Source organism: Linepithema humile, chromosome 1 (genome assembly GCF_040581485.1).
Source record: "Linepithema humile isolate Giens D197 chromosome 1, Lhum_UNIL_v1.0, whole genome shotgun sequence".
Taxonomy (NCBI): Eukaryota; Metazoa; Arthropoda; class Insecta; order Hymenoptera; family Formicidae; genus Linepithema; species Linepithema humile.
This window is the reverse complement of record NC_090128.1, coordinates 46,781,281-46,804,742: the sequence shown is the minus strand read 5'-3', so window position 1 is coordinate 46,804,742 and position 23,462 is coordinate 46,781,281. Positions and strand designations below refer to the sequence as shown.

Here is a 23,462-nt window from a genome sequence, read left to right as displayed (position 1 = left end):
TATTAGCATTCTAACAAAATTCTAATATTTATCAATGTAGGAATGACGTAATAATGAAAATAGCATATATTTTAATTCTTATTAGTACTATTACAAAACATAAACAATATGTATCGTACAATTGTGGTTAGACACATGCACACATAAAAACTTTACACTTTTTGTAATCGTCTTAAAACCTGTTGATATGCAACCTTTTATACTCTCGAGTATATATATTTCAGAGTCTTTGCTTTATTGCAACATATCGAAAATAAACTGCAACACAGAACTTAAAACTAAAAATAGAGATTAAAACAAATAAAAAATGAAACTTTCTTTAAAAAATATCAACATAGATTTAATAAAAATTAAACTATAATATATAAGTACAAGTGATAGAATCTATTTTTTTTTTTTTTAAATATTTATTAATAAGAGTAGACTTTGGTCTAAATAAAGTCTACTGTTAGCAATAACATCGGCTATATCATTTTTGCACCAATCTGGTTTAATTGAGCTTTTAAATAATTATATTGTCTTTTAAATAATTATATTGTATCTAGGAAATAATTATAATTGCATTGTTACACAGTGATGGGAGAAAGTTCCATAACGATCAAATATCTTGGAAAATAATGATTATGGAAGAAAGTGTTCAATACAAAAGTTTTAGTATATTAAGTGGTTTATTATATGGTTATATTGAAATGACCTTCATGTGACCTTGAAGGACACCGTGAAGATCAACTTTGAAATCTTAAATGGAAATTTCTATTTTCTATTACATATTCTTAAAGCTGGTGTCAAGACGTTTCCGAAACACTATAATGAAGTTATTTTTCATTAAGTACTTTTCGAGTTATGAGGCTTGAAAGTTACAGCATTTTGACATAAAATACAAAATATCTTGTAAAACATTCAATTTTCGGGAATCTTACCTTAATACTTTTATGCATAAAATAATGAGACAAATCAATTGATATAAAGAAAACACATAGTTGCTTTTAAAAAAAAATATACAGCTGCATGTTGCAAATTACATATTTTTTCTTAAAAGCAACAATGTGTTTTCTTTATATCAATTGATTCGTCTCATTATTTTATGCATAAAAGTATTAAGGTAAAATTCCCGAAAATTGAATTGAATTTACAAGATATTTTGTATTTTATGTCAAAATGCTGTAACTTTTAAGCCTCATAACTCGAAAAGTACTTAATGAAAAATAACTTCATTATAGTGTTTCGGAAACGTTTTGACACCAGCTTTAAGAATATGTAATAGAAAATAGGAGTTTCCATTTAAGATTTCAAAGTTGACCTTTGCGGTGTCCTTCAAGGTCACATGAAGGTCATTTCAATATAACCATATAATAGACCACTTGATATACTAAAACTTTTGTATTGAACATTTTCTTCCATAATCATTATTTTCCAAGATATTTGACCGTTACGGAACTTTCTCCCATCACTGTATATGCTCCCATTACTTTTCATTTTAGAAATATGGTTAGCGATTTGTTTATCGAAAAACGAAACAATTTCACGTCTCGCGTGCGGACGTTGCAAATATTAATTACAAAATGAGAAAACGATAAAGGCTAGCATCATAATTATTATTCTTAATAGTTTCCATTCTTAATGGATTCTTCATCTTGTCGGCGGCTCTCTCTCCAATCATAATTGTCAATGTTTTCGTATTACCACGGATGATTGTAGTCATCACGGAAGCGTCGACTACGTGTAATCCTATTTCTTTTATTTTTCAAACTTTATAAACATGTATGTGTGTGTGAAACTTTACACATGTCACGAAAATACAGTCACGCTTCTAACTCCAATAGCTATACTAATATTAGTTTCTATAGTAAAGAGTTTTTTTAATTATTCGATATTTTGAAAATTGCTGTGATAAAGCTTATAAATTCTATTGGAATTTATTTTATACAAAATTTTTTTTATACAGAAGCATATCTTTTTGTGTGTACAATAATAATAATAATGCGTATAATAACGTTCTATTGTTAATTCAAATTTAATAAAATAATGTTTTGTATGACATTATTGTAAAATATGTGCTTGATTTATTTTTTATAGTACGATTAAGAGATTAAAAGAAAGGGAAGAAAAGAAAAAATCTGACAATGTTGAAAAATCTTGATAGGCTTCAAGATTTTTTCCTCCTACAGTTCATCTTTGTCTTTTGCAATTGCCCAATCTTCCTTGATGAAATCTGCGCCTCTTTCACCTATCATTATCGTGGGCGCATTCGTGTTTCCGCTAGTGATTGTTGGCATGATAGATGCGTCAATGACTCTCAATCCTCGTATACCGTGAACCTTGAGTCGAGAATCTACGACGGCTGTGGTGTCGCTCTGGGGGCCCATTTTAGCCGTTCCAACAGGATGGAATATTGTAGACGACATATATCGTAGATTACATTTCCAATATTTCTCGGAATCGGGTTTGGTGTGACGACAACCTGTAATGTTCAGATGGCGTAGCAACACTCCCTTTTGCTTAAATGTCTCAGTGTTCACCATTTTCTTTACGAAGTCCAAGGACTTGAACATTGTTTCTAAATCTTCCTGATCAGAGTAGTAATTTGCGTTGATTCTAACGGGATCCGCTGGGTTCTTGCTACGTAATCGCAGCTGGCCTACACTCTTTGGTTTTAACAAAATTGATGAAGGAAGAAGCACGTTTGATTCTGTCGCGATTTGCGCTATGTTTTGTGTTATCTCCTTATCGATGTTAAATATCGGCAAAGATTGGAACACCATGTCCGTACGCCATTGTGGTGCATAAAAATGATGGAACTGAATATTGGGATATTTGGAGGTCGAATCGTGTACATTAATGAAACCTATAACATCGTTGATTGAGCTTACCAAGGGACCTCGACTGTGCATTAAATAGTCGTAAGCTTCATCTAGTATATTTATGGGCGATGGCGGTGTCGCGTTCTCGTTCTTGAAGGCCAAAAGTATGCCCAACCAAACGACGTGATCCTGAAGATTTTTGCCGACGGGCAGATCAACAATATTGGGTATCCCCATTTCGCGTAAATGTTGCTTAGGCCCGATACCGGATAACATTAATAGTTGCGGACTACCGATACTGCCGGCCGAGAGGATCACTTCCTTCGAAGCTTTCACCTCGATCGATCTTCCGTCTTTCAAAGTCACGCGTACTCCGTCCGCTCGAGTTTCCTTCAGCAGAATGCTGTCGACTCGAGTAGACTTCATCACGTAAAAATTACTTCTCTTTTTAATCGGCGACAGGAAAGCTTTCGAAGTGCTCATTCTGCGACCTTTATCCACGGTTCCCTGAGCTATGCCGTATCCGATAAATTTGTCACTGTTAATGTTATCCAGAATAGGCACGTCCAAGTCGCGAGCGGCATCCAATAACATTTCATTTATATGACTGTATGTGTAGTTGTAATATCTAATGTTTAACGGTCCTCCATGACCACAGTACTTACTTCTCCACTCGTTATTATGTCCATGACCGCAGGTTTGAGATTTCTTAAAGTACGGCAAGACTTCTTCGTAGCTCCATCCTTTGTTACCCATTCGGGACCATTTATTATAATCTTCTTCGTTGCCATAAACGTAGAACATGGCATTTAGCGTGGAGGTGCCACCAAGAGCTTTGCCTCTTGGCCACTTGCACAACTTGTTGTTTGCACCGTGACAAGCGAGTTTCTCAGGCTCCACAACATAAGAATAATCTTGCGACGATCCTAGCTGCAGCATAAATGCCCCGGGTACCTCACTAAAAGGTAAAGGATTCTCACCAGCTTCGATTAACAATACTTTCCAATCTTTTATTTCGGTCAAACGATTAGCTAGTACGGAACCGGCGCTTCCAGCACCCACAATTATAAAATCGAATTCTTTGTTAGAGCTCGCAATCTCTTCTGAGCGATCTGCTGGATAAATATCACTACTTAAGCTGCATTGCGCCGTCAGTAGCGTTTGTACCAGATGTATGAACAAGTTGGCAGAGGAACCACTTGCTGCAGTTGCACAGGTTGCAGCCAAACACGCCTCCATAGTTCAGTTGCATACGCGATGATTTAATTCTGTTGTAGAAAATATTTTTTTTAATACATAAAACTATTATAAATTTTAGGATTTTCTAGATTTTCTATCACAAAATAATTATTAGATTCCTTATAAATCTTTTCACTTATTCTGCCAAATATTTTCTGCCACACTCTTATATCCTATAATATTCACTATAAATTACCATACAATTGAAGAGAGAAGATAATTTATCGTGAAAAAAAGCAACTGTAGGGATTTTATGGATGCCGAGATAATAATTATCCTCGTAATTTATTTCGTCTTGCAATCTTGCTGTTTCTAAGAGAACTATTAAAACAAACGCCTTACCGACGCCTTCATCCTATTTAACAGATCCATCTCTGTTTTTTTTATTTATTTAATAATTTATGATAATTATTGTCAAGGAAGGCGTTTCTTATACAAATAAAAACATTGATTACATTTTTTTGTTGATTTACGCATTGATTTTCGCAAAAAAATAATATGAATAATTTATGCTTTTGAGACTGCTTGATGTTAACATATTCATATACAGGGTGTCCCATTTTAAATGACGACAACAAGTATTTCTTGAACAATGCATTTTAAAGAAAAATGTTTCATATAAAAATTGGAGAGTTCAAAGAGGGCAAATAGATGATCTTATTAGATTCCGGGTCTGAGGTCCATGTTGGGCCCAGTAGGGGTCAAGGGAGTCAATTTTTTAAAATGGAAACCCTCATTTTTTACTACAGATTTGAATTCTATGTCTCAAAATAAAACAATTTTGATCATTTTCCTGGATCATTTTTTGCTAAACTTTCTTCAACAGGCACAAAACATTGTTCGAAGTTGTTATTTAATTCATTACAAAATCTCGATTTTTGAGCATACAATCTTAAAAATGACAAGTTCTAGAAAAAATTATATACTTTAAGGTTTAGAGGTGGCGATCTGATGGTTAGATTGAATGTTGGATTCAAGTCCCAAGTTAGGCCCAATAAGGCCTAGGTCGTTTTTTTAAATAAAAAACCCACCAATTTCTTATCACTGATCCAAATTTCACGTCTTTAATTCAAACAGTTTTGTGTCTTTGAAAGATTGATTAGATTTTGGTTCTTAATTATTAGCAGAGTCATAACGCGAGTCAATCCTTATTGGACCAAACTTGGGAGTTGAACCCAATATTCAATCTAACCATCAGATTGCCACCTCCAAACTTTAAAGTACATAATTTTTTGAACCCTCCAACTTTCATATGCAACATTTTTCTTTAAAACGCATTGTTCAAGAGATATTTGAGGTCGTCATTTAAAATGGGACACCCTGTTGTATACTCAATATCAATAGATGTTATGTGTAAAGCTAATTTAATCTTTACGTAACATTATGTGCGTTGTTTAAGGTTGACATACAAAATAATAGTTTATCATTACTCAATTTAAATCACATCTATCTCCTTACTTCACATTGATAATGAGATCTAATAATAATTTCATATCTTTTCACATTCCGAATTTGATTTATATAGCGTGTCTTACAACTATCGCCCAATACTTTACTAGTATATTCTGGAGATAAAATAGAGTAAAAAGTCTTAATACAAAAATATCGAGGCTACAATAGTTTTTAAGTTATAAACAATCAAAGATTGCCAATGATATCCCTAGAACTGGCGCGCTCAGACCCGTAACTACACGTACACGCATACCGATCTGTCAACTATTATTGATTTTTACAAGTCAGATGATATTGATTTTTACCGCACAACTGATTTTATCTTGTCGGTTCTTGTATGCGTGAGTACTACTATCGCGATCAGTTAATATTGTACGTATACTATCGCGATCAGTTAATATTGAAAAATTAATTATTATTATAGAAAATTATAATTTTTTCTTTTAAGTGAAATGTTTAATTTTTTTGAATATAACTGATCGCGATAGTATACGTAATACTCACACACACAAGAAACGACAAAATAAAATCAGCTGTGCAATAAAAATCAATATCACCTATCTTGTAAAAATCAATAACAGTTGACAAATTGATAAGCATGTACGTGTAGTTACGAGCCTGAGCGCGCCAGTTCTATAGGATATTATTGGCAATCTTTGATCATTTATAACTTAAAAACTATTGTAGCCTCGATATTTTTGTATTAAGATTTTTTACTCTATTTTATCTTCAGAATATACTATTAAAGTATTGGGCGATAATTGTGAGACATCCTGTATATATAAAATTGAACCAAACGTTGAACATCAATTATCACGACTTATGTTAGTAATATGAGATAGTCTAAAAACTTTTCGCTATTTATGATATTATAATTATTAAAATTAGGTAACATTGTATTATTTTTGACTGATTATTCGATAAAATAATACAGCAATTGCTAAAACATTGATAGCACTTCAATAATTGTTTTGTGTATATATGGTACTATGTTTATTCAGTTTATTATATATGAATGAATAAAATTTGAAAGACACTTGTTTTCAAAAATAAAATATTGCAAGAAGGTATGAACACTATTCAATACGCTACCACATTTTAGTGTGCATAGGATCAGGTTATAGATTTTGTTGTCAATAATAATGATTTGTGACTTCCATTCACTTTAAATTCTTAATGAATTTTAAATGTAGATAAATGAAATATCATACACGAACGTCATTAAAAGCATATTTATCTTGGTTATTGTTATTGTTATTGTTATATTTATATTATATTGTATATTATATTATATTGTATTTATTTATCGTTATCAAAGTGTTGAGATAATTTCAATTTTTTATGACTTTTCATGAATATATACCCGAGTCGAAATTTAAAACCTACTATAAACCTCATACATGGTTATTTGTGCCTCTAATAATGTTCCTTGACCTACAAGTTCTATGTTGAAAGTGTTATGTCTTCTTTTGACCTTTCTTTAATCTTGTTGTCCTAGAAAACCCTTATTTTTATTGATGTTAAATATACAATTCCTACTTTTGTTCTTACAACTCCTACCTCTTTTGAATCTCCAAATCTTATCGAAATTTCTAGCAATAAAAATATTAATATTCAATCTATAATTGAGTTCAATTTCTATTGTTTCAGATTAATATAATAAATGTTATAATATAAAATAAATAATAACAAATGAATAGTAAAAAATATTTTTAAAAATTAAGTGCAACTCAGTATTATATTTAGTATTATAAATAACTATTTATTCGAATATTTTATTTTAAAATTTAAAAATTTTTATTTTTATTTAATTTTTAAAAATTAAAATTTATTCGAATAAACAAAAAACAATTGAAATTCAAAATTTTATTTAATATTTTATTACATATTTGACCTATAATTTGAAATTATTTAATATTCTATTACCACATTTACATCTCTCATAAGCTGGCAGGACCAAATCAGCAGAATCAAATGCGACTTATCGAAAAATTTAGTACTTATTTTGTACTATTTTGTACCACAAAAAATAATTTTGTACCCCGTGCCATTTAAGAAAAAATCGTGGCGCTGCCAACTTCATATTAAGCTAGCAAAACCAAAAAAAAAATATATATATATAAATAAAAAATACAACGTATACAGTTAGCGCTGAATTTGTACTAATTTGTACCACTCAAAAAAAGTCAAAATATTTCCATTAACCCCTTAAAACAACCCTTATTTCGTCTATCCTAGAAAATAGGACATTTCTTTTCCGATCTTTTAAGAATTTAACCAGCACAATTGAACTAAATTTATCTTATTACTTACCACTTGTCATGTACTATTTTGTACCACCAGAAAGAATTTTGTACCCCGTGTTATTTGAAAAAAATCGTGGTCCTGCCAACATGATGTGGAACTATCCGAATAAAAATTATTAAAAAATAACAAATAACGATAGATTCTATTAGTACTGAATTTGTACTAATTTGTACCACTCAAAAAAAGTCAAAATATTTCCATTAACCCCTTAAAACAACCCTTATTTCGTCTATCCTAGAAAATAGGACATTTCTTTTCCGATCTTTTAAGAATTTAATCAGCACAATTGAACTAAATTTATCTTATTACTTACCACTTGTCATGTACTATTTTGTACTACCAGAAAGAATTTTGTACCCCGTGTTATTTGAAAAAAATCGTGGTCCTGCCAACATGATGTGGAACTATCCGAATAAAAATTATTAAAAAATAACAAATAACGATAGATTCTATTAGTACTGAATTTGTACTAATTTGTACCACCCAAAAAAAGTCAAAATATTTCCATTAACCCCTTAAAACAACCCTTATTTCGTCTATTCTAGAAAATAGGACATTTCTTTTCTGATCTTTTAAGAATTTAACCAGCACAATTGAACTAAATTTATCTTATTACTTACCACTTGTCATGTACTATTTTGTACCACCAGAAAGAATTTTGTACCCCGTGTTATTTGAAAAAAATCGTGGTCCTGCCAACATGATGTGGAACTAACCGAATAAAAATTATTAAAAAATAACAAATAACGATAGATTCTATTAGTACTGAATTTGTACTAATTTGTACCACCCAAAAAAAGATTTTTTTTTCAAATAACACGGGGTACAAAATTCTTTCTGGTGGTACAAAATAGTACATGACAAGTGGTAAGTAATAAGATAAATTTAGTTCAATTTTGCTGGTTAAATTCTTAAAAGATCGGAAAAGAAATGTCCTATTTTCTAGGATAGACGAAATAAGGGTTGTTTTAAGGGGTTAATGGAAATATTTTGACTTTTTTTGGGTGGTACAAATTAGTACAAATTCAGTACTAATAGAATCTATCGTTATTTGTTATTTTTTAATAATTTTTATTCGGATAGTTCCACATCATGTTGGCAGGACCACGATTTTTTTCAAATAACACGGGGTACAAAATTCTTTCTGGTAGTACAAAATAGTACATGACAAGTGGTAAGTAATAAGATAAATTTAGTTCAATTGTGCTGATTAAATTCTTAAAAGATCGGAAAAGAAATGTCCTATTTTCTAGGATAGACGAAATAAGGGTTGTTTTAAGGGGTTAATGGAAATATTTTGACTTTTTTTGAGTGGTACAAATTAGTACACATTCAGCGCTAACTGTATACGTTGTATTTTTTATTTATATATATATATATTTTTTTTTTGGTTTTGCTAGCTTAATATGAAGTTGGCAGCGCCACGATTTTTTCTTAAATGGCACGGGGTACAAAATTATTTTTTGTGGTACAAAATAGTACAAAATGAGTACTAAATTTTCCGATAAGTCGCATTCGATTCTGCTGATTTGGTCCTGCCAGCTTATGAGAGGTCACATTTACTTGTATTTAATGCATATCTTAATTTCAATAAGCGCAATACATTAATTATGTAATTTACTTAACTGCAGATAGATATGTAAGAGATAAGTGAATATTATTTATATAATATTTGCTTATAGCAGTCTATTTACAGTTAAGCAAATTATAATAATTAATATATTGTTTATTGAAATCAAGATCCATACATTAAATGCAAGTAGAGTATATGAGATAATAGATTATTAAGTAATTTTGAATATTTATTTTCTAGAAATACATATTTATAGAACCTGGAGCCTTTTTAGAGGTTCTCAGTAGGTACTCTTTTGAGCTTCCACATGGAAAAAACGGCAATAAGTAACAATTTTTAGTATCAAAGGAGGGCAATAGCCAATGTAATGTTATATCTATATATATGAATTAAAGCTTACATTGGTTCTCCAAATTCGACAAAACTTGTAGGTTTAATCTAGGCTGAAAATTTCGACTCGGGTATATGCTCTATCTTAACTTTCCGTTAAGATAAGGCATATTTTTGATAATGCAGTAGAGAGCGTACATTCTAAACGATACGTTTCGTAACATCAAAATATTCTTCTCGAGAATAGTCGAAAAGTCGTAGTTTAAGTTGAATAGCATTACAGTTTACCAACAATAAATATTTAAATTCTCTATTTGAGATTTTATATAAAAATATTTAATATTTGATTGATGTAATGCGATATGTTTTATAATGTGTATTAATTTTTAAGTATTGAGAGAGAGAGCATTATTATTAATTAATATTATTATTAGTAATATTTTATATTTTACTAGACACACACAAGCACGCGGGCTATTTATTCTTATACTTGAAATTAACATCGACAGTGCATATCGGTAAATGCGTTCGATAAATTTTATTGTAGAGGTATAGAACTGATTGCACATGAGATGCTATTTACTTACTTTGGTTGTCGTTATATACAGGGTGTCCGGTAATTGCTGAATCATTTCTTGGGTATAGGCATCCGAGAGGTGATTCAACAATTACCGGACACCCTGTATATAAATACATATTTAAAGACAATTATTTTACAGATTTTTGTAATTCTGCCGCCCCCCCTCCCAAAAAAAAAATTGGAGACTATTTTAGTCTCGAGATAGACTATGAAGTTCTAAACTTTACATCAAAATGTCTTTTTTTATAAAGTGGCATGCCAAAGGTGGCAGAAAATAATGAAAAAACATATTTCCTATGTCTATCACTGCTTTAGCTACTGATATTTTAATAAATCTCTTATATAGTTTCGAAAAAATAAGTGCGGCGAGAAAAGCGCTTTTGTCATTGCTATTTAATTTTGCGATTGAAACTGAGCAAGTTTTGTCTGAAACATTTGTTGATATAGGATAACCATTGGAAAGGTGTTTCCAATTCAAGATATTTTCCCAGTCATGTTAAAAAGTGTATTTAACAGTTTTCAAAAACTTTCGAGTTTTCGTGCCAATTCCGATAAACACTTCGACAATATTTATTATTAAGCGCCCAGACAGATTTGTAGCATTTTTATTGTGTTTATAAATATTTTAATTAGCTAATTATTCTATATTTTTTTCATACTATACGAAATAAAATTAACGAGTTTGCTCCACAAAATAACGTTTAATTCATTGCATTCTGTTCAGTCGTTGCAAAGTAATTTAGTTTGGATACCTTTCCAATGGCCACCTTGTATATAACTATAAGCTAACTATAGTTATGAATTAATTTAATATTTGAAACAAAAATAAACTTACCTATAAATCGTTCAATGCTAACGAAAGCGTGCAATAAGTTCATGCAACAGCTTGACTGCGACTGACGGATTTTAAAGTTTCCAATGAAGTTTTAATCTTTTCCCCACTTACCAGAAGCGTAAAGCGGTGGTGGAAAATTATTTACACTTTTTGTATCTTTACTTGTTGATGTCTTATGGATGTCTCTTGTCGATTCCTACTTGCACAGACATGTAGAATGTCTATATATAATTTGTTTTAGTAATTATTTCAATTATGAAACAAACTTGTATAATCATTATTTATAACAGCTTGTTAAAAAATTAGTTTTTAGTATAGTCTTTAATTTTACAATTGTAATTACTTTGGCTTTCTTATTATAAAATAATAATTTAAAAGGAGACGCTATTAAAGCCCGAGCTAGAACTTGGTGTTCAAATAAATATTTTTATTAATTTATAACCATTTGCACAAACGTTTCGACCATATTTTTGGCCATCTTTAGTGTGTAATATTTCTCTTCACGGAACACTTTCTCAGAAAGCCCCCCCACTCTACAGGACTGTACTGCTCGTGCCACTGAGCTCTATAACATACTGGAGCGAGCCTTCCATATGTCAAACAAAGAATACTATGTCCGCGATTTGGAAGAGGGACACATATAGAGTGTGAGGCTCTCTATCTCTTTCTTACGCCAACCAGTCAGCGAATAACTGACAAGAAAAACCAGCTTCACGTCATCTATTTGTCCTTTTCAACCGAGGAAACACCTTCACTCCTTGAAGGCTCGCTCCAGTATGTTATAGAGCTCAGTGGCTCGTACAGCTTGTCAATGCCAACGCTCTCCCCACTTTGTCCGCTATACTTCTCCTATGCGCAGATCGAGGTTACTCTCTCGTTGGACAGAGTATAATTAAAACACAAGCATAACATCTTAAATTGTCGTTCTTAACATTACAATGTATAACATTCATATCCTTTATTCAGTATTTATTATATTATAAAATATCTTCTAAAATGAGTGTCAATTATAGTTTCCGTTAAAAATTTCTTTCTGCCGTGATCATTATTAGGGCGATTATTCTATTTATCATACATATCAACCTTTTATGATACAGGAAATCTATAATATAATTATTATGTTGAACTGATAATCTCAAAAATTTATTACAATTTCTTTATAATTTATCACATATCTCAATGAAGACGAGGCTCTTCGTAATATTAGTCGACATAATCTCCTTTTCCTTTAGTAAATTAATAAATTTTACTTTCAAAAGTGTTACAACGTATATTTTCTATCAAGTTTCTATCAAGAGAAGGTCGGATAAATATTAGGAGTGTGACTGGTATAAGGATAAAGAGAGTTGGTTTATATAAGAAGAAACTTGTTATAGTGGCGAGATTTTAAGAACTTAGGAATCTTTATTCTCCTAAGTGGGAAACAAATTTATTGGTTTTCAAAATGTTTCCCAATCACGCTCCTAATATTTATATCTGACCTTCTCTCGATAGATTTGATATAAAATATACGTTGTAACACTTTTGAAAGTAAAATTTGTTAATTTACTAAAGGAAAAGGAGAACTCGTCAACCTTGTCTGCATCGAGGTATGTGATAAATTATAAAGAAATTGTAATAAATTTTTTAGATTATCACGAGTCCAGCATAATAATTATATTATAGATTTACTGTATCATAAAAGATTGATACTTATGATAAATAGGATAATCGCCCTAATAATGACCATGACAGAAAGAAATTTTTAACGGAAATTACAAATTGACACTTGTTTTAGAAAATGTTTTATAATACAGAATAGAGGATATGAATGTTATACATTGTAATGTTAAGAACGACAATTTAAGATGTTATGTGTGCGTTTTAACTAGTTAAACTTACATAGATATTACACACTAAAGATGACCAAAAATATGGTCGAAACGTTTGTGCAAATGGTTATAAATTAATAAAAATATTTATTTGAGCACCAAGTTCTAGCTCGGGCTTTAATAACTTCTCCTTTTAAATTATTATTTTATAGTCTTTAATACTTGACAGTCTATTTTTTATGCCTATATTTTTCCTAATTTATATGTGAAAATTATATTACTCTATCTTGATGTCGTGTATTTTCATAATTTTGCAATTAGTACCGGCACTGAAGGAAGATGTCGCGCGCGCGCGGGTGTGTGTGTACAAATGCATCTCTTATTGGTTTTCCTCAACACTATTATATTAAAATTCGATATTTCTTGCAATACTTATGCAGCAATATTATATATTTCTAATTAGCATTGTTAATAGTTAATCAATTGCTACTTGATGCAACTCACAATAAATTTTATTGAATAGAGTATGTATGTTTTATTTTAAATATTTTGAGTTTATTATTATTTAAGATACATTAGGAAAGAAATCTTAATCGTGACTGTGTGCCATGATAAGTTTAAATTTTACATCAGTGCATAAATAGTGGACGTTAGTTTGATTGACCATATTGGAAACTAAAAAATAAAGTTTAAGGCCATCTTTTACAGTTTTCAACGTAAAACATAAATACGTAGTTAGCAACATAGTTAGCAACGTAGTTAGCATAAATATTCAAGATATAAATTCACATGTTTTTGTTTATGGATACGTAGCAATTTATTTGTAACCTGTTTACAGTATTACTGGTTTACAGTATCACACAGTCATAATGATATATTTTTTAAAATTATTTCAAAATTTTTATAAATCAACCAAATTCTTATAAAAATATTTTGTAGCGGCGATTCATTATCGAAATAAGGAATTGAAAGTATTTGTAAGCGATTTAAATAAATTTCTTTTATTCAAGTAAACTATAACTGTCAAGAAATATATATTACAATTCAGTGCAAGATATTATACATTAAAATTTCTGCGGCCAAGCATTGTTAATCATGTCGGCTGCCTTTTCAGCCACCATCATGATTCCAGCAATGGGATTTGAGTTTGGTACGATGGGAAAAATGGAAGCATCGGCGACGCGAATATTTGATATACCGTGTATTCGAAGTTCCGAATCGACTACCGCAGTTGAATCGGTATTTGGTCCCATTTTGCATGTTCCGGATTGATGATTTTCCGGTCCAGTCTCTGCTCGTATTTGACACATCCAGAAGGCATCCGTGCCAAAATGATAACTGATAAATCATAAATACGATAAAAAATTTATTATCGAGAAGTCGACTTATTTAGAAAGAAGCAATTTGTATCTTTTATTATAGTAATTATAAGATCAAATTAGGGAGCGGGGCGGTGGGGGGGGGGGAGATTAACGTCGTTGAAAGATTTCTACCTGCGAATAGAATAAAATATTGTTGGTCAAATGTAGCAATTGGCAATCGTGCAAAAGAATATCTCATTGTAAAATTTTTATTTGGATAAAGAAGATATTTCAAGTTCTTTTCCATTTATTCGAATACTTTACATTTTTATTTTACACAGTTACGTACTTTTTAAAAAAGATTTCTAGCTACATTTTTATTACAGTCGAAGAGGAAACAAGGGAAAGTTTGCATCCGATACTTTGAGTGCGTTCGAAAATAAGTTTGGTTGGTGTTGGGAAAAAAGATAAAGTTGGCAGTATTGAAAATTACCAGTGCTGCGTTTCGTTTCTTCCACTGGGATCATTGGAATTATACGTTATACCAGGGATCACTGAGGTTTGTTGAGGTTATTAAGGACATAAAAAAATTTGCTATTTGAGGTATTATGAAAGAGGTAAAGAAGAAGTAAAACATATTTTATAATAATATGCTTTATCTATATATATATAAATAAATATATATGCTATAGTTATTATATGTAATAATTAATGTAATCATAATTAAATACAGTAAAAATGTATTCTAACCTTTACTTCTTTTTCTCTTTTTTATAAATTATTGTTTCTTATATTTAAATGTAACATAATTGTGTAATATTTACAGATCACTTCTCTTGTTACTTATTATACGTCTCTTAAACATATATTTAAAAAATGAAGAAATCTGTGCAATTAGTTAAGAAACACAACACTCGTCAATTGAAGTTGCTTGATGAAATAACCAATATAGAATATATAATAGAAGTTAATGAAGAAGATTTCAATCGCGCTTATAAAGGTATTATTTCAATATTAAACAGTTAACTATCCAGATAAGAAAGCATGCAAAAATAATTATATATTGTTATTTTTATATATAGATATTACATTTGCTAATGCTTTGCTACAAAAAGCAAAACATACCCTTTTAATTAACGAACGTAATTCGAGCACAATTGATAATCCCAGTTCTTCGAAAAAAAATATGAAAAATATAAATACTATCATACAACTTGATGATTTATTGTCAAATATTGAGACTAATCAAAATGAAACAGACAACAATGCTTCAGATATTGATAATGAAACAAACATGTTGAATATAGGTATATTTAAATTATTGCACAATTACAGAAAACTGTTTAATATTGAAATAATACCTTTATAAGCGCGATTGAAATCTTCTTCATTAACTTCTATTATATATTCTATATTGGTTATTTCATCAAGCAACTTCAATTGACGAGTGTTGTGTTTCTTAACTAATTGCACAGATTTCTTCATTTTTTAAATATATGTTTAAGAGACGTATAATAAGTAACAAGAGAAGTGATCTGTAAATATTACACAATTATGTTACATTTAAATATAAGAAACAATAATTTATAAAAAAGAGAAAAAGAAGTAAAGGTTAGAATACATTTGTTTTACTGTATTTAATTATGATTACATTAATTATTACATATAATAACTATAGCATATATATTTATTTATATATATATAGATAAAGCATATTATTATAAAATATGTTTTACTTCTTCTTTACCTCTTTCATAATACCTCAAATAGCAAATTTTTTTATGTCCTTAATAACCTCAACAAACCTCAGTGATCCCTGGTATAACGTATAATTCCAATGATCCCAGTGGAAGAAACGAAACGCAGCACTGGTAATTTTCAATACTGCCAACTTTATCTTTTTTCCCAACACCAACCAAACTTATTTTCGAACGCACTCTTTATTTTTGAAAATGAGGTGCCAGCGATAAAAATAAGAAACTAAAAAATAATTAAAAGCCGGAATTATAATTAATAATACGTATTAAGAGCTTCAAAATTTTTCGAGAACTATTGAATTTTACAAAGAAAAAGATTTTTTTTCAAACTTGAGGTATGAAGTTATGAGAAAAATTAATTGGTTTTATTTTTTCTCAGTTCTCCAAAGAGTTTAATTCGTCGAAAAGCTTTTGTCTTTGATCATTGGTACCTTAAAAATTATTAATATATCGGCATTTTTGCGAAAAAAAAGTAAAGAGAGCAAATTTATCAGAGAGCCTTTCATTAATTAAAGTTGCGAGGTGTCGAATAATATGATATACATAAATTATAATTTTTAACGAATTATTATTTTTAACTTACTTGTTGCACAATGGACTTCTCGTTTGTTCCAAGCGAAGATCCCATTTCTTCATAGCAGATGTATCGACGAGCTTGCTGATTTTTTTGATTCCTTCAAGCAGGATGAACATATCTTTCTCATTTGTAAAGTAATTTGGATAAATCAGCGGCAAGTCTAAAGGATTATTCGAGCGGAGCTTTATGTCGCCCCGACTCTCCGTATAAACTACCGTAGGTCTCGCCACGATTTTTCTTCGATCCGGACAATCGCCGATTCTGCCGTTGGGACACTCGTTGAGTAGACCTGTCTTTGGGCAGGTGGAACTGAAACCGTCGAAAAAGACTTGAATGTCCGGCATGCCGTTGAGAGCGTAACTGCTCTCTAGAAAAGCAGTAACTTGGGTGACGCCGGTACTGGCTAACGGACCGCTCTTGCTTCTTAAATACTCATTCACGGCATCCATAGTTATGGTCTCATACGGAATGTCCTTGATACTCATGGGAACCGCCACGGACACGTGATTATGCAAATTCTTGCCAACCGGTAGATTTTTGTACACTCTGATACCGAGCTTAACGAGATCCTTCTCGGGTCCTATGCCGGAATTCATAAGGATGTGCGGCGAGCCGATAGCACCGGCCGTGAGGATTACCTCCTTGTCGCATTTGACCACCCTTTTGTTGCCATTTTTATCGATCAGTTCCACGCCGTGAGCCTTCTGTTCCCACGGACTGATCAAGATTTTGGTGACTTGCGCGTTTGTCAGTACTCGCAGATTCTTACGTTCGTGAACGGGTCTCAAGTATGCTCTCGAGGTCGTGAGACGCATACCATTCTCGGTCGTCATTGGCGCGATCATAAAGCCAGTTTGGTTGTATTCCTTTAATCGGGAAGTTTTGTAACCCAGCTCACCGGCGGCTGTCAGAAGTACATCTGCAAATTCCGGTTTGTGTGGATAATATTGAATATTTATCGGGCCACCTTCCTTCAGGCTTCTGTGCGTGTCCGACAGGATCATCGGGTCGACTGGGTTTTCCACCCGTTCGAAATAATGCCTGACCTCATTGTAGGACCAACCAGAGTTTCCCGCTCGTGACCAACGATTGTAGATTTCAGGATGACCTCGAACGTACATCATACCATGCAAACCACCAGTTCCGGCGACCATCTTGCCTCTCGGCCAAGTACAGACGCCGTCCGTTTCTGAAAAAAGGAATTGCGACATAATTAAAATAGTCTCTTTGATAAATACATTATCTTTAAATGTTTTTTATCTAATTCACTATATCATATATTATTTTTATTATTTCAAAAAACAATTATATGTTGTTAAGAAATTTAATAGATAAAAAACGTCACTCTAAGATTGAAATTACTATTACTTTTAGCGTTTTTGATTATACGGATTTTGATCGACCCAAGGTTCAATCAATCACTATTTTACTATGAATTTATGTCTTCTATTGGTGGAGATGATGCAATGATGTCATTAATCAACCTTGGGTCGATCAAAATTTGTATAATCGAAAACGCTATTTATTTTTTGCCAATATTTGAATCATCTATATTTGATATTGATATATTTGATAAAAGTTGAATTATCTCTTTTTCTCTCTTTTTCTCTCTCTTTCTCTCTCTTTAGAAAATAAAGACAATTGTGGTTTAACTAAAGTTTTTCATATTATAATTATGAAACATTTTAATGTCTATAATTACAGTTGAACGTCACATTTGCAATTTAAGATGCTATACCTAAGCAGGCGGTAGGATGTGGTGATGTTGGTTCTGTCTTCAAGTTCCAATCGAGAGACGTACTTATGGCATTGAACGCAAGTCCTGGTATAGCTGTCATAGTAGGTTCTTCTGGGCCGGCTTCGATAAGTAGAACTTTCCGCCATGAATTGTCGCTTAATCTTTTAGCGATTATTGGCCCTGCCACACCTGCGCCGACGATTATAAAATCGAACCTAGACATTAATAACCACAAAGGAATATGTACAACTGGATGCATAATAATTCTTCATGAATAGATAATGTTAAAAATGTATAACAAATTTTTCTCGTATTATCTCTCATTTATGATTTTAAACATATAAAAACTAACCATTTTTTCTTTTTGTTTAATTTGGATACACTTTAATTATTTTTTGTTAAACATTTATTTTGTCGATTATCTATCTGAACGTAACGAACATTAATAACGATAAGTTTAATATTTTATACATTACTTGAAGTAATTTAAATTATTTTCAATTATTTTTTTTTTGTTTTACATCTTTATTCTACTTCTTCGATTACACGGTTTAATAGCTGAGGCTTATTTTAATTTTCAAAATTATATCTCTTGAAAACAAAACAAAGTTATTTGTTAATAGAATATTTATTTTACATTTTTTTCCATAGAATTATTATATTTTCCAACAAATTATAGCAACAGCTATCATCCCGTGTACGTGTAACGCATGGTTAATCATAAAAATATATTTTAGAGATAGATCTTCTAGCATGTGTAGATTTCCTACCATTCATTTTCGTTTGGTGCTTCGTCCCTGCCTAATCGTCGGCAGGGATCAGCGATATCGCATCTGGTGGACATTACACTTTGAACCAATGTCATAAAACTGTTTCTGTCCCCACAGATACGGGTCATATACTCCGTATCTTCAAATTGGCAAGAACAACATCCAATGTTCGCGCTGCTGCTAATTGTTTGACCAGACTGGAATAATGAAATGTTATTATTATAAATAAACACGAATAAAAGATTTTATGTTCTATTGTTAAGAAGTTGCAAGCAGAAATTTACAAGTATCTTTTTATGCATTGAGCATAATTATTTACACGATTATCTTGAATACTATACGTATATTTCTTTCATGTATAATAAATATATACCAAGAGTAAAAGCATAATAATGAAAACATACATTTTGTTGAGCAACTAAATTAATCAATGCTACCTATTAAGTGCTTGTTAATGCCTACTTTCAAATGTGTCAGAAAGATGTTTCTTGGCAGGTTTTAATGCCATCTATAAATTGCATTTAACGTTAATCCATATGATTATGCCTGTATTTTTATAATTGTACCGTCCGAATTATTGAGAATTTTTTCTAAGATGTGCTGCCCGCAACGTATTAAATTTACGTCTCAGTGTTTCTTTTTATCCGATTATTCGGATAATTAGGGTACTCTCCAGTCGCAGAGAGAAAAGATGGATTCAACACACACAAACACGTGCACTTAAATCACGATAATGCGTGAATGCGACAATCTTCATGATTATAACATGTCTTTATTTTAAAAATTTTTACTTAAATATTGTACAATCATACACATATATGAGTATAATAATGCATCTTAAACCTATATAGGAATCTATGATAATTCAATATTTTCTTCTTTTCTTTTCATTTTTTTTATTTATTATTCTATTGATTTTATTGCTCCAGTCATATTACCAGAAATAGTGTTTGTACTAAATTGTAAAAAATTTGTAACGATAAAGTCATTATTATCATCATAAAAATGAGAAAAAATGAGAAAATATATTTTTCACATATTACACACACATATATTTAACACATGTATTTGTTAAACAACAGAACTGAAAAGCAAATTTTTATTGAGCGATTTACGAAATTATCTTTATTTGCTCCGTACTTCTTTTTTCGTACCCTACATACATCTTTGAATTGTTTTTTCAATAGAGGATGTCGCGATAACATTAAAGCTTGAACTTTGAAACTTTCTCAAGTACAAAATTAAAATTAAATCTCCTACAATAAAATTTTTTCGTTTGTTTACATTTTTTTGTTAGATTTATGTTAGTTTAGTTAATAATTTAGTGTAAACACTAATTTCTGGCATTAAGTGACTAGAGAATTAAGATTGGATAAGCAGAACAATCAATTAGAAACGTGGAAATTTGGTAATATACACGGGGAAAATTTTATATCAAAAATTCCTATGCCGAAAATAGCTGCCATTTTTTTAAAAACAATAAAGCAATGTAATTTTTACAGTGTTTGTTTGAATTTTACTTTTGTTACATTACAATATATCTTAGAATATCATTACGGTTCATGAATAATAAAAAAATAGTAACATGTGATTTGAGATTGTATTACAAATTAATATAAAATTTTCTCCGTGCAGGACAATATTATATTTTACTTACTTTATGTACTTGGAGTGGAGTAGCAATAACGTGCTGCACCAAGACTAAGAAAAGAATGTACCTCTGCATATCTGCAATTTGAAGACTAATATCATTCGAATGAAAGAAAATTATATAAAATTAATGCTGAAAAATTAAAAAAGTGAATTGAATTAGTTAAATCACAAAGAAAAAATAATATTGTACATATATACATGCCCGCATGTGTGTGTACAAATTTATAATAAAAGTTATAAAAAATTTATTATTGTATTATATATATAATGCACATAATACAACTGTATATGTGTGCGTATAGGAATGCGTTCGCGTAATAAATTGCACATATAAAACTCTTATATAATTATGCGTGAATTTATACGCGCACACACACGTACTAAATTATTCCATATAAATAAATTTTATTATAATTTGCATGGACTGAGCATAATTAAGTTATATGTTTCTTTTGTAGATATATTGGACAAAAGTCAACGTTTAATTCTATAGTAGGTGATTGTTAATAAAGTACAGATTTTGCGTTGTACTTATTAATGAAAAGGTGTATAATCACCCGCAAATGATTGCAAAAAAGTTTCGACACATGTCACTTATATACATTTGAGCTAGATGAACGAAACGTTAATTGCGATTTGTAAGATTGCCATTAAAAACAATGACATATGTCGACGTTGTAATATAAGTGCACGTTTTGCAATAAACTTAACTGTCCCATACTTATATCGATAACCCCGTGGCATCATTTTAAATTTTACCTTGTCGTACAAGATAAAATGTTAGATGATTTATAACTTCATATAGGTGATTAGTTTCTATTAATTCTTTATAATTCGCCTACTTTTCTGTAGAATACGCGGGTAAACGCGATATATATATATGTGTGTGTGTGTGTGTGTGAAAAATATGACGTATTAAATTAATTAACTTGTTAGATTAACTAACTTTTTAATATTACTTATTTACTGGAGAATACTTTGAATGATCTGAAAAAATGCACTGTGTTCGATTTTGGGCATTCCACGTAAAAGTGCATTATCGCCTGTCTGTGATAAATTTTTACCGTAACGATCGAACGAATAGCATCTGACACAGCACAGCGAATGTACAGACAGGCGCGAAAGGTCTGGGAAAATTTCTCCATCTAAAGTAAGTGAAATTTCGTTAAACACCATACATTGGCAGATGTGGATATTGTATAAAAAAAAATAATCTACCCTTCACTCCAAACAATACACGTCATTTTGATAAAACGCACGAAACAAAAGTTTTTATTATAGATTGCAATTCCAATTCCAATATATGTAGTAAATTGAAAGAATTTTTAAATTTTATAGAAATTTTTTATTTTTCTAATTTGTTTCCGTTTTTTGTAAAAAATTTTTTCGCAGCACGGAGAAAAACGAGTATTGCCTGAATATCGGAGAAGTAAAGTTATCTATAAATAATAAATAATAATAAAGAATGTTTTACAAAAACATCTAAAGTTTTAGAAAATATAGTTAGTGTAAAAAAAATTTCAAAATTACTTTTATGTATCTCAAAATTGCTTTTTTTCAAATATTACCTGATTTTAACTGGATAAAAATATCAAGTCTTAATACTTGGTGACAATCGACATTTCAAGGCTATTCGTACGATGATATAATACAATACACAAACACCAACTGATTTCTTTCCTCACCAGATTTTAAACGATAAAGTCACAGATTCTAAACGATCAATTCGAAGCGTCTTAGATTTGTAATGAGTTCATTTCCTCGTTGAGGACTATTCGGCAAGGGATAGTATACAACTACAGCCACAATATATGCACTAATCGAGAGACTCGTCGCGTGTGGTCAAGAACATATTCGTCGACAGAGAAAACACACGTGGTGTGACGTCATCGCGTCGCTCCAAGTAGGATTCACATCGCATGGATTAATGTCGAAGAAGACATTAACGATCAAGTAACTAACTTTTTAAGAAATCAATGAGAAATTAAACGCTTCTCTAACCCTACATCCAACGAATTATACAAAATTTGTTTTTGCGAAAGAGAATGGGACAAAAGTAATGAATTCTAAACTGAATAATATATTAGTGCAAAATTACAAAAAAAGTTGAAGAACTTTTGTACCACCGCAACCTTCGCTTTTGTGAAAATTATCATATTTATTTGATTCATTAACATATAAGCCGCAGAATTGAGGAAACACGAGCAAACATTTGCATTGGCTGCAACAAAGGGAAGGGTCGTTCGTTCGTTGCGCAAACTAATTGAATGGCATAAAAGTGTTTGTGCGAATTATTAAATAAATTCATGAAATTGGAAAGTATTTTATAAATATCTTGATTTTACGATGAAATGTGAGTGAAAAGAGTGAAACGAATATAGATACAGACTTGGAATAGATGAGATACAGACAATAAAAGATGGCTACTGTTGCACATTATTCTACGTATTTTTGTCAAAAAATCTTACCGAACATGACGATATATTCGACTGATCTGACTAGCTTCAGAGTACCGTTGTCACCGACCGGTATAATTTATACTGGATTACGGGAGAAAATAAACTTTATCACGATTAAACTTTATCACGATATTTCGGATTTGAATGAAAAACACCAACCAGCACCGCACACGTGGTGGAAGAAGACAACTTGATGACAATGAATATCACACACTTGTGTACACAAATTAAGCATTATTACATTATGATGAGAGGGTGAACGCATACACATACACAGGT

At 30.9% G+C, this 23,462-nt stretch overlaps 3 protein-coding genes and 1 long non-coding RNA gene across 13 annotated transcripts in view; 2 read left to right on the top strand and 2 right to left on the bottom strand.

Moving 5' to 3' along the window:
- Flo2 (flotillin-2) overlaps nt 1-23,462 on the top strand; it is an 80,100-nt gene that overhangs the window by 35,738 nt on the left and 20,900 nt on the right. The window lies entirely within an intron of this gene.
- Nucleotides 187-11,692, bottom strand: LOC105669520 (glucose dehydrogenase [FAD, quinone]-like). Its single transcript, XM_012362518.2, has 2 exons — nt 11,118-11,692; nt 187-4,069 (listed from the first exon to the last, which is right to left on the bottom strand). The coding sequence occupies exon 2, from the start codon at nt 4,038-4,040 to the stop codon at nt 2,163-2,165; it is 1,878 nt and encodes a 625-aa protein (XP_012217941.1). The 5' UTR covers nt 4,041-4,069; nt 11,118-11,692; the 3' UTR covers nt 187-2,162.
- On the bottom strand, nt 13,914-23,454 carry LOC105669518 (glucose dehydrogenase [FAD, quinone]-like). 10 transcript variants are annotated; one of them, XM_067347314.1, is made up of 8 exons: nt 22,293-22,657; nt 21,943-22,163; nt 21,671-21,869; nt 20,729-20,799; nt 19,072-19,268; nt 18,302-18,516; nt 16,570-17,752; nt 13,914-14,266 (listed from the first exon to the last, which is right to left on the bottom strand). In XM_067347314.1, the coding sequence occupies exons 4-8, from the start codon at nt 20,795-20,797 to the stop codon at nt 13,993-13,995; spliced, it is 1,938 nt and encodes a 645-aa protein (XP_067203415.1). In that variant the 5' UTR covers nt 20,798-20,799; nt 21,671-21,869; nt 21,943-22,163; nt 22,293-22,657; the 3' UTR covers nt 13,914-13,992. The 10 variants fall into 10 exon arrangements, 8 of the variants coding, with proteins under 8 accessions (XP_067203415.1, XP_067203416.1, XP_012217935.1 ...); XM_067347315.1 differs by lacking the exon at nt 21,943-22,163 and having other exon boundaries at nt 20,729-20,813; XM_012362512.2 differs by lacking the exon at nt 21,943-22,163.
- On the top strand, nt 14,393-15,097 carry LOC136997080 (uncharacterized). Its single transcript, XR_010887898.1, has 2 exons — nt 14,393-14,846; nt 15,056-15,097. It is a non-coding gene; the product is annotated as an uncharacterized lncRNA (long non-coding RNA).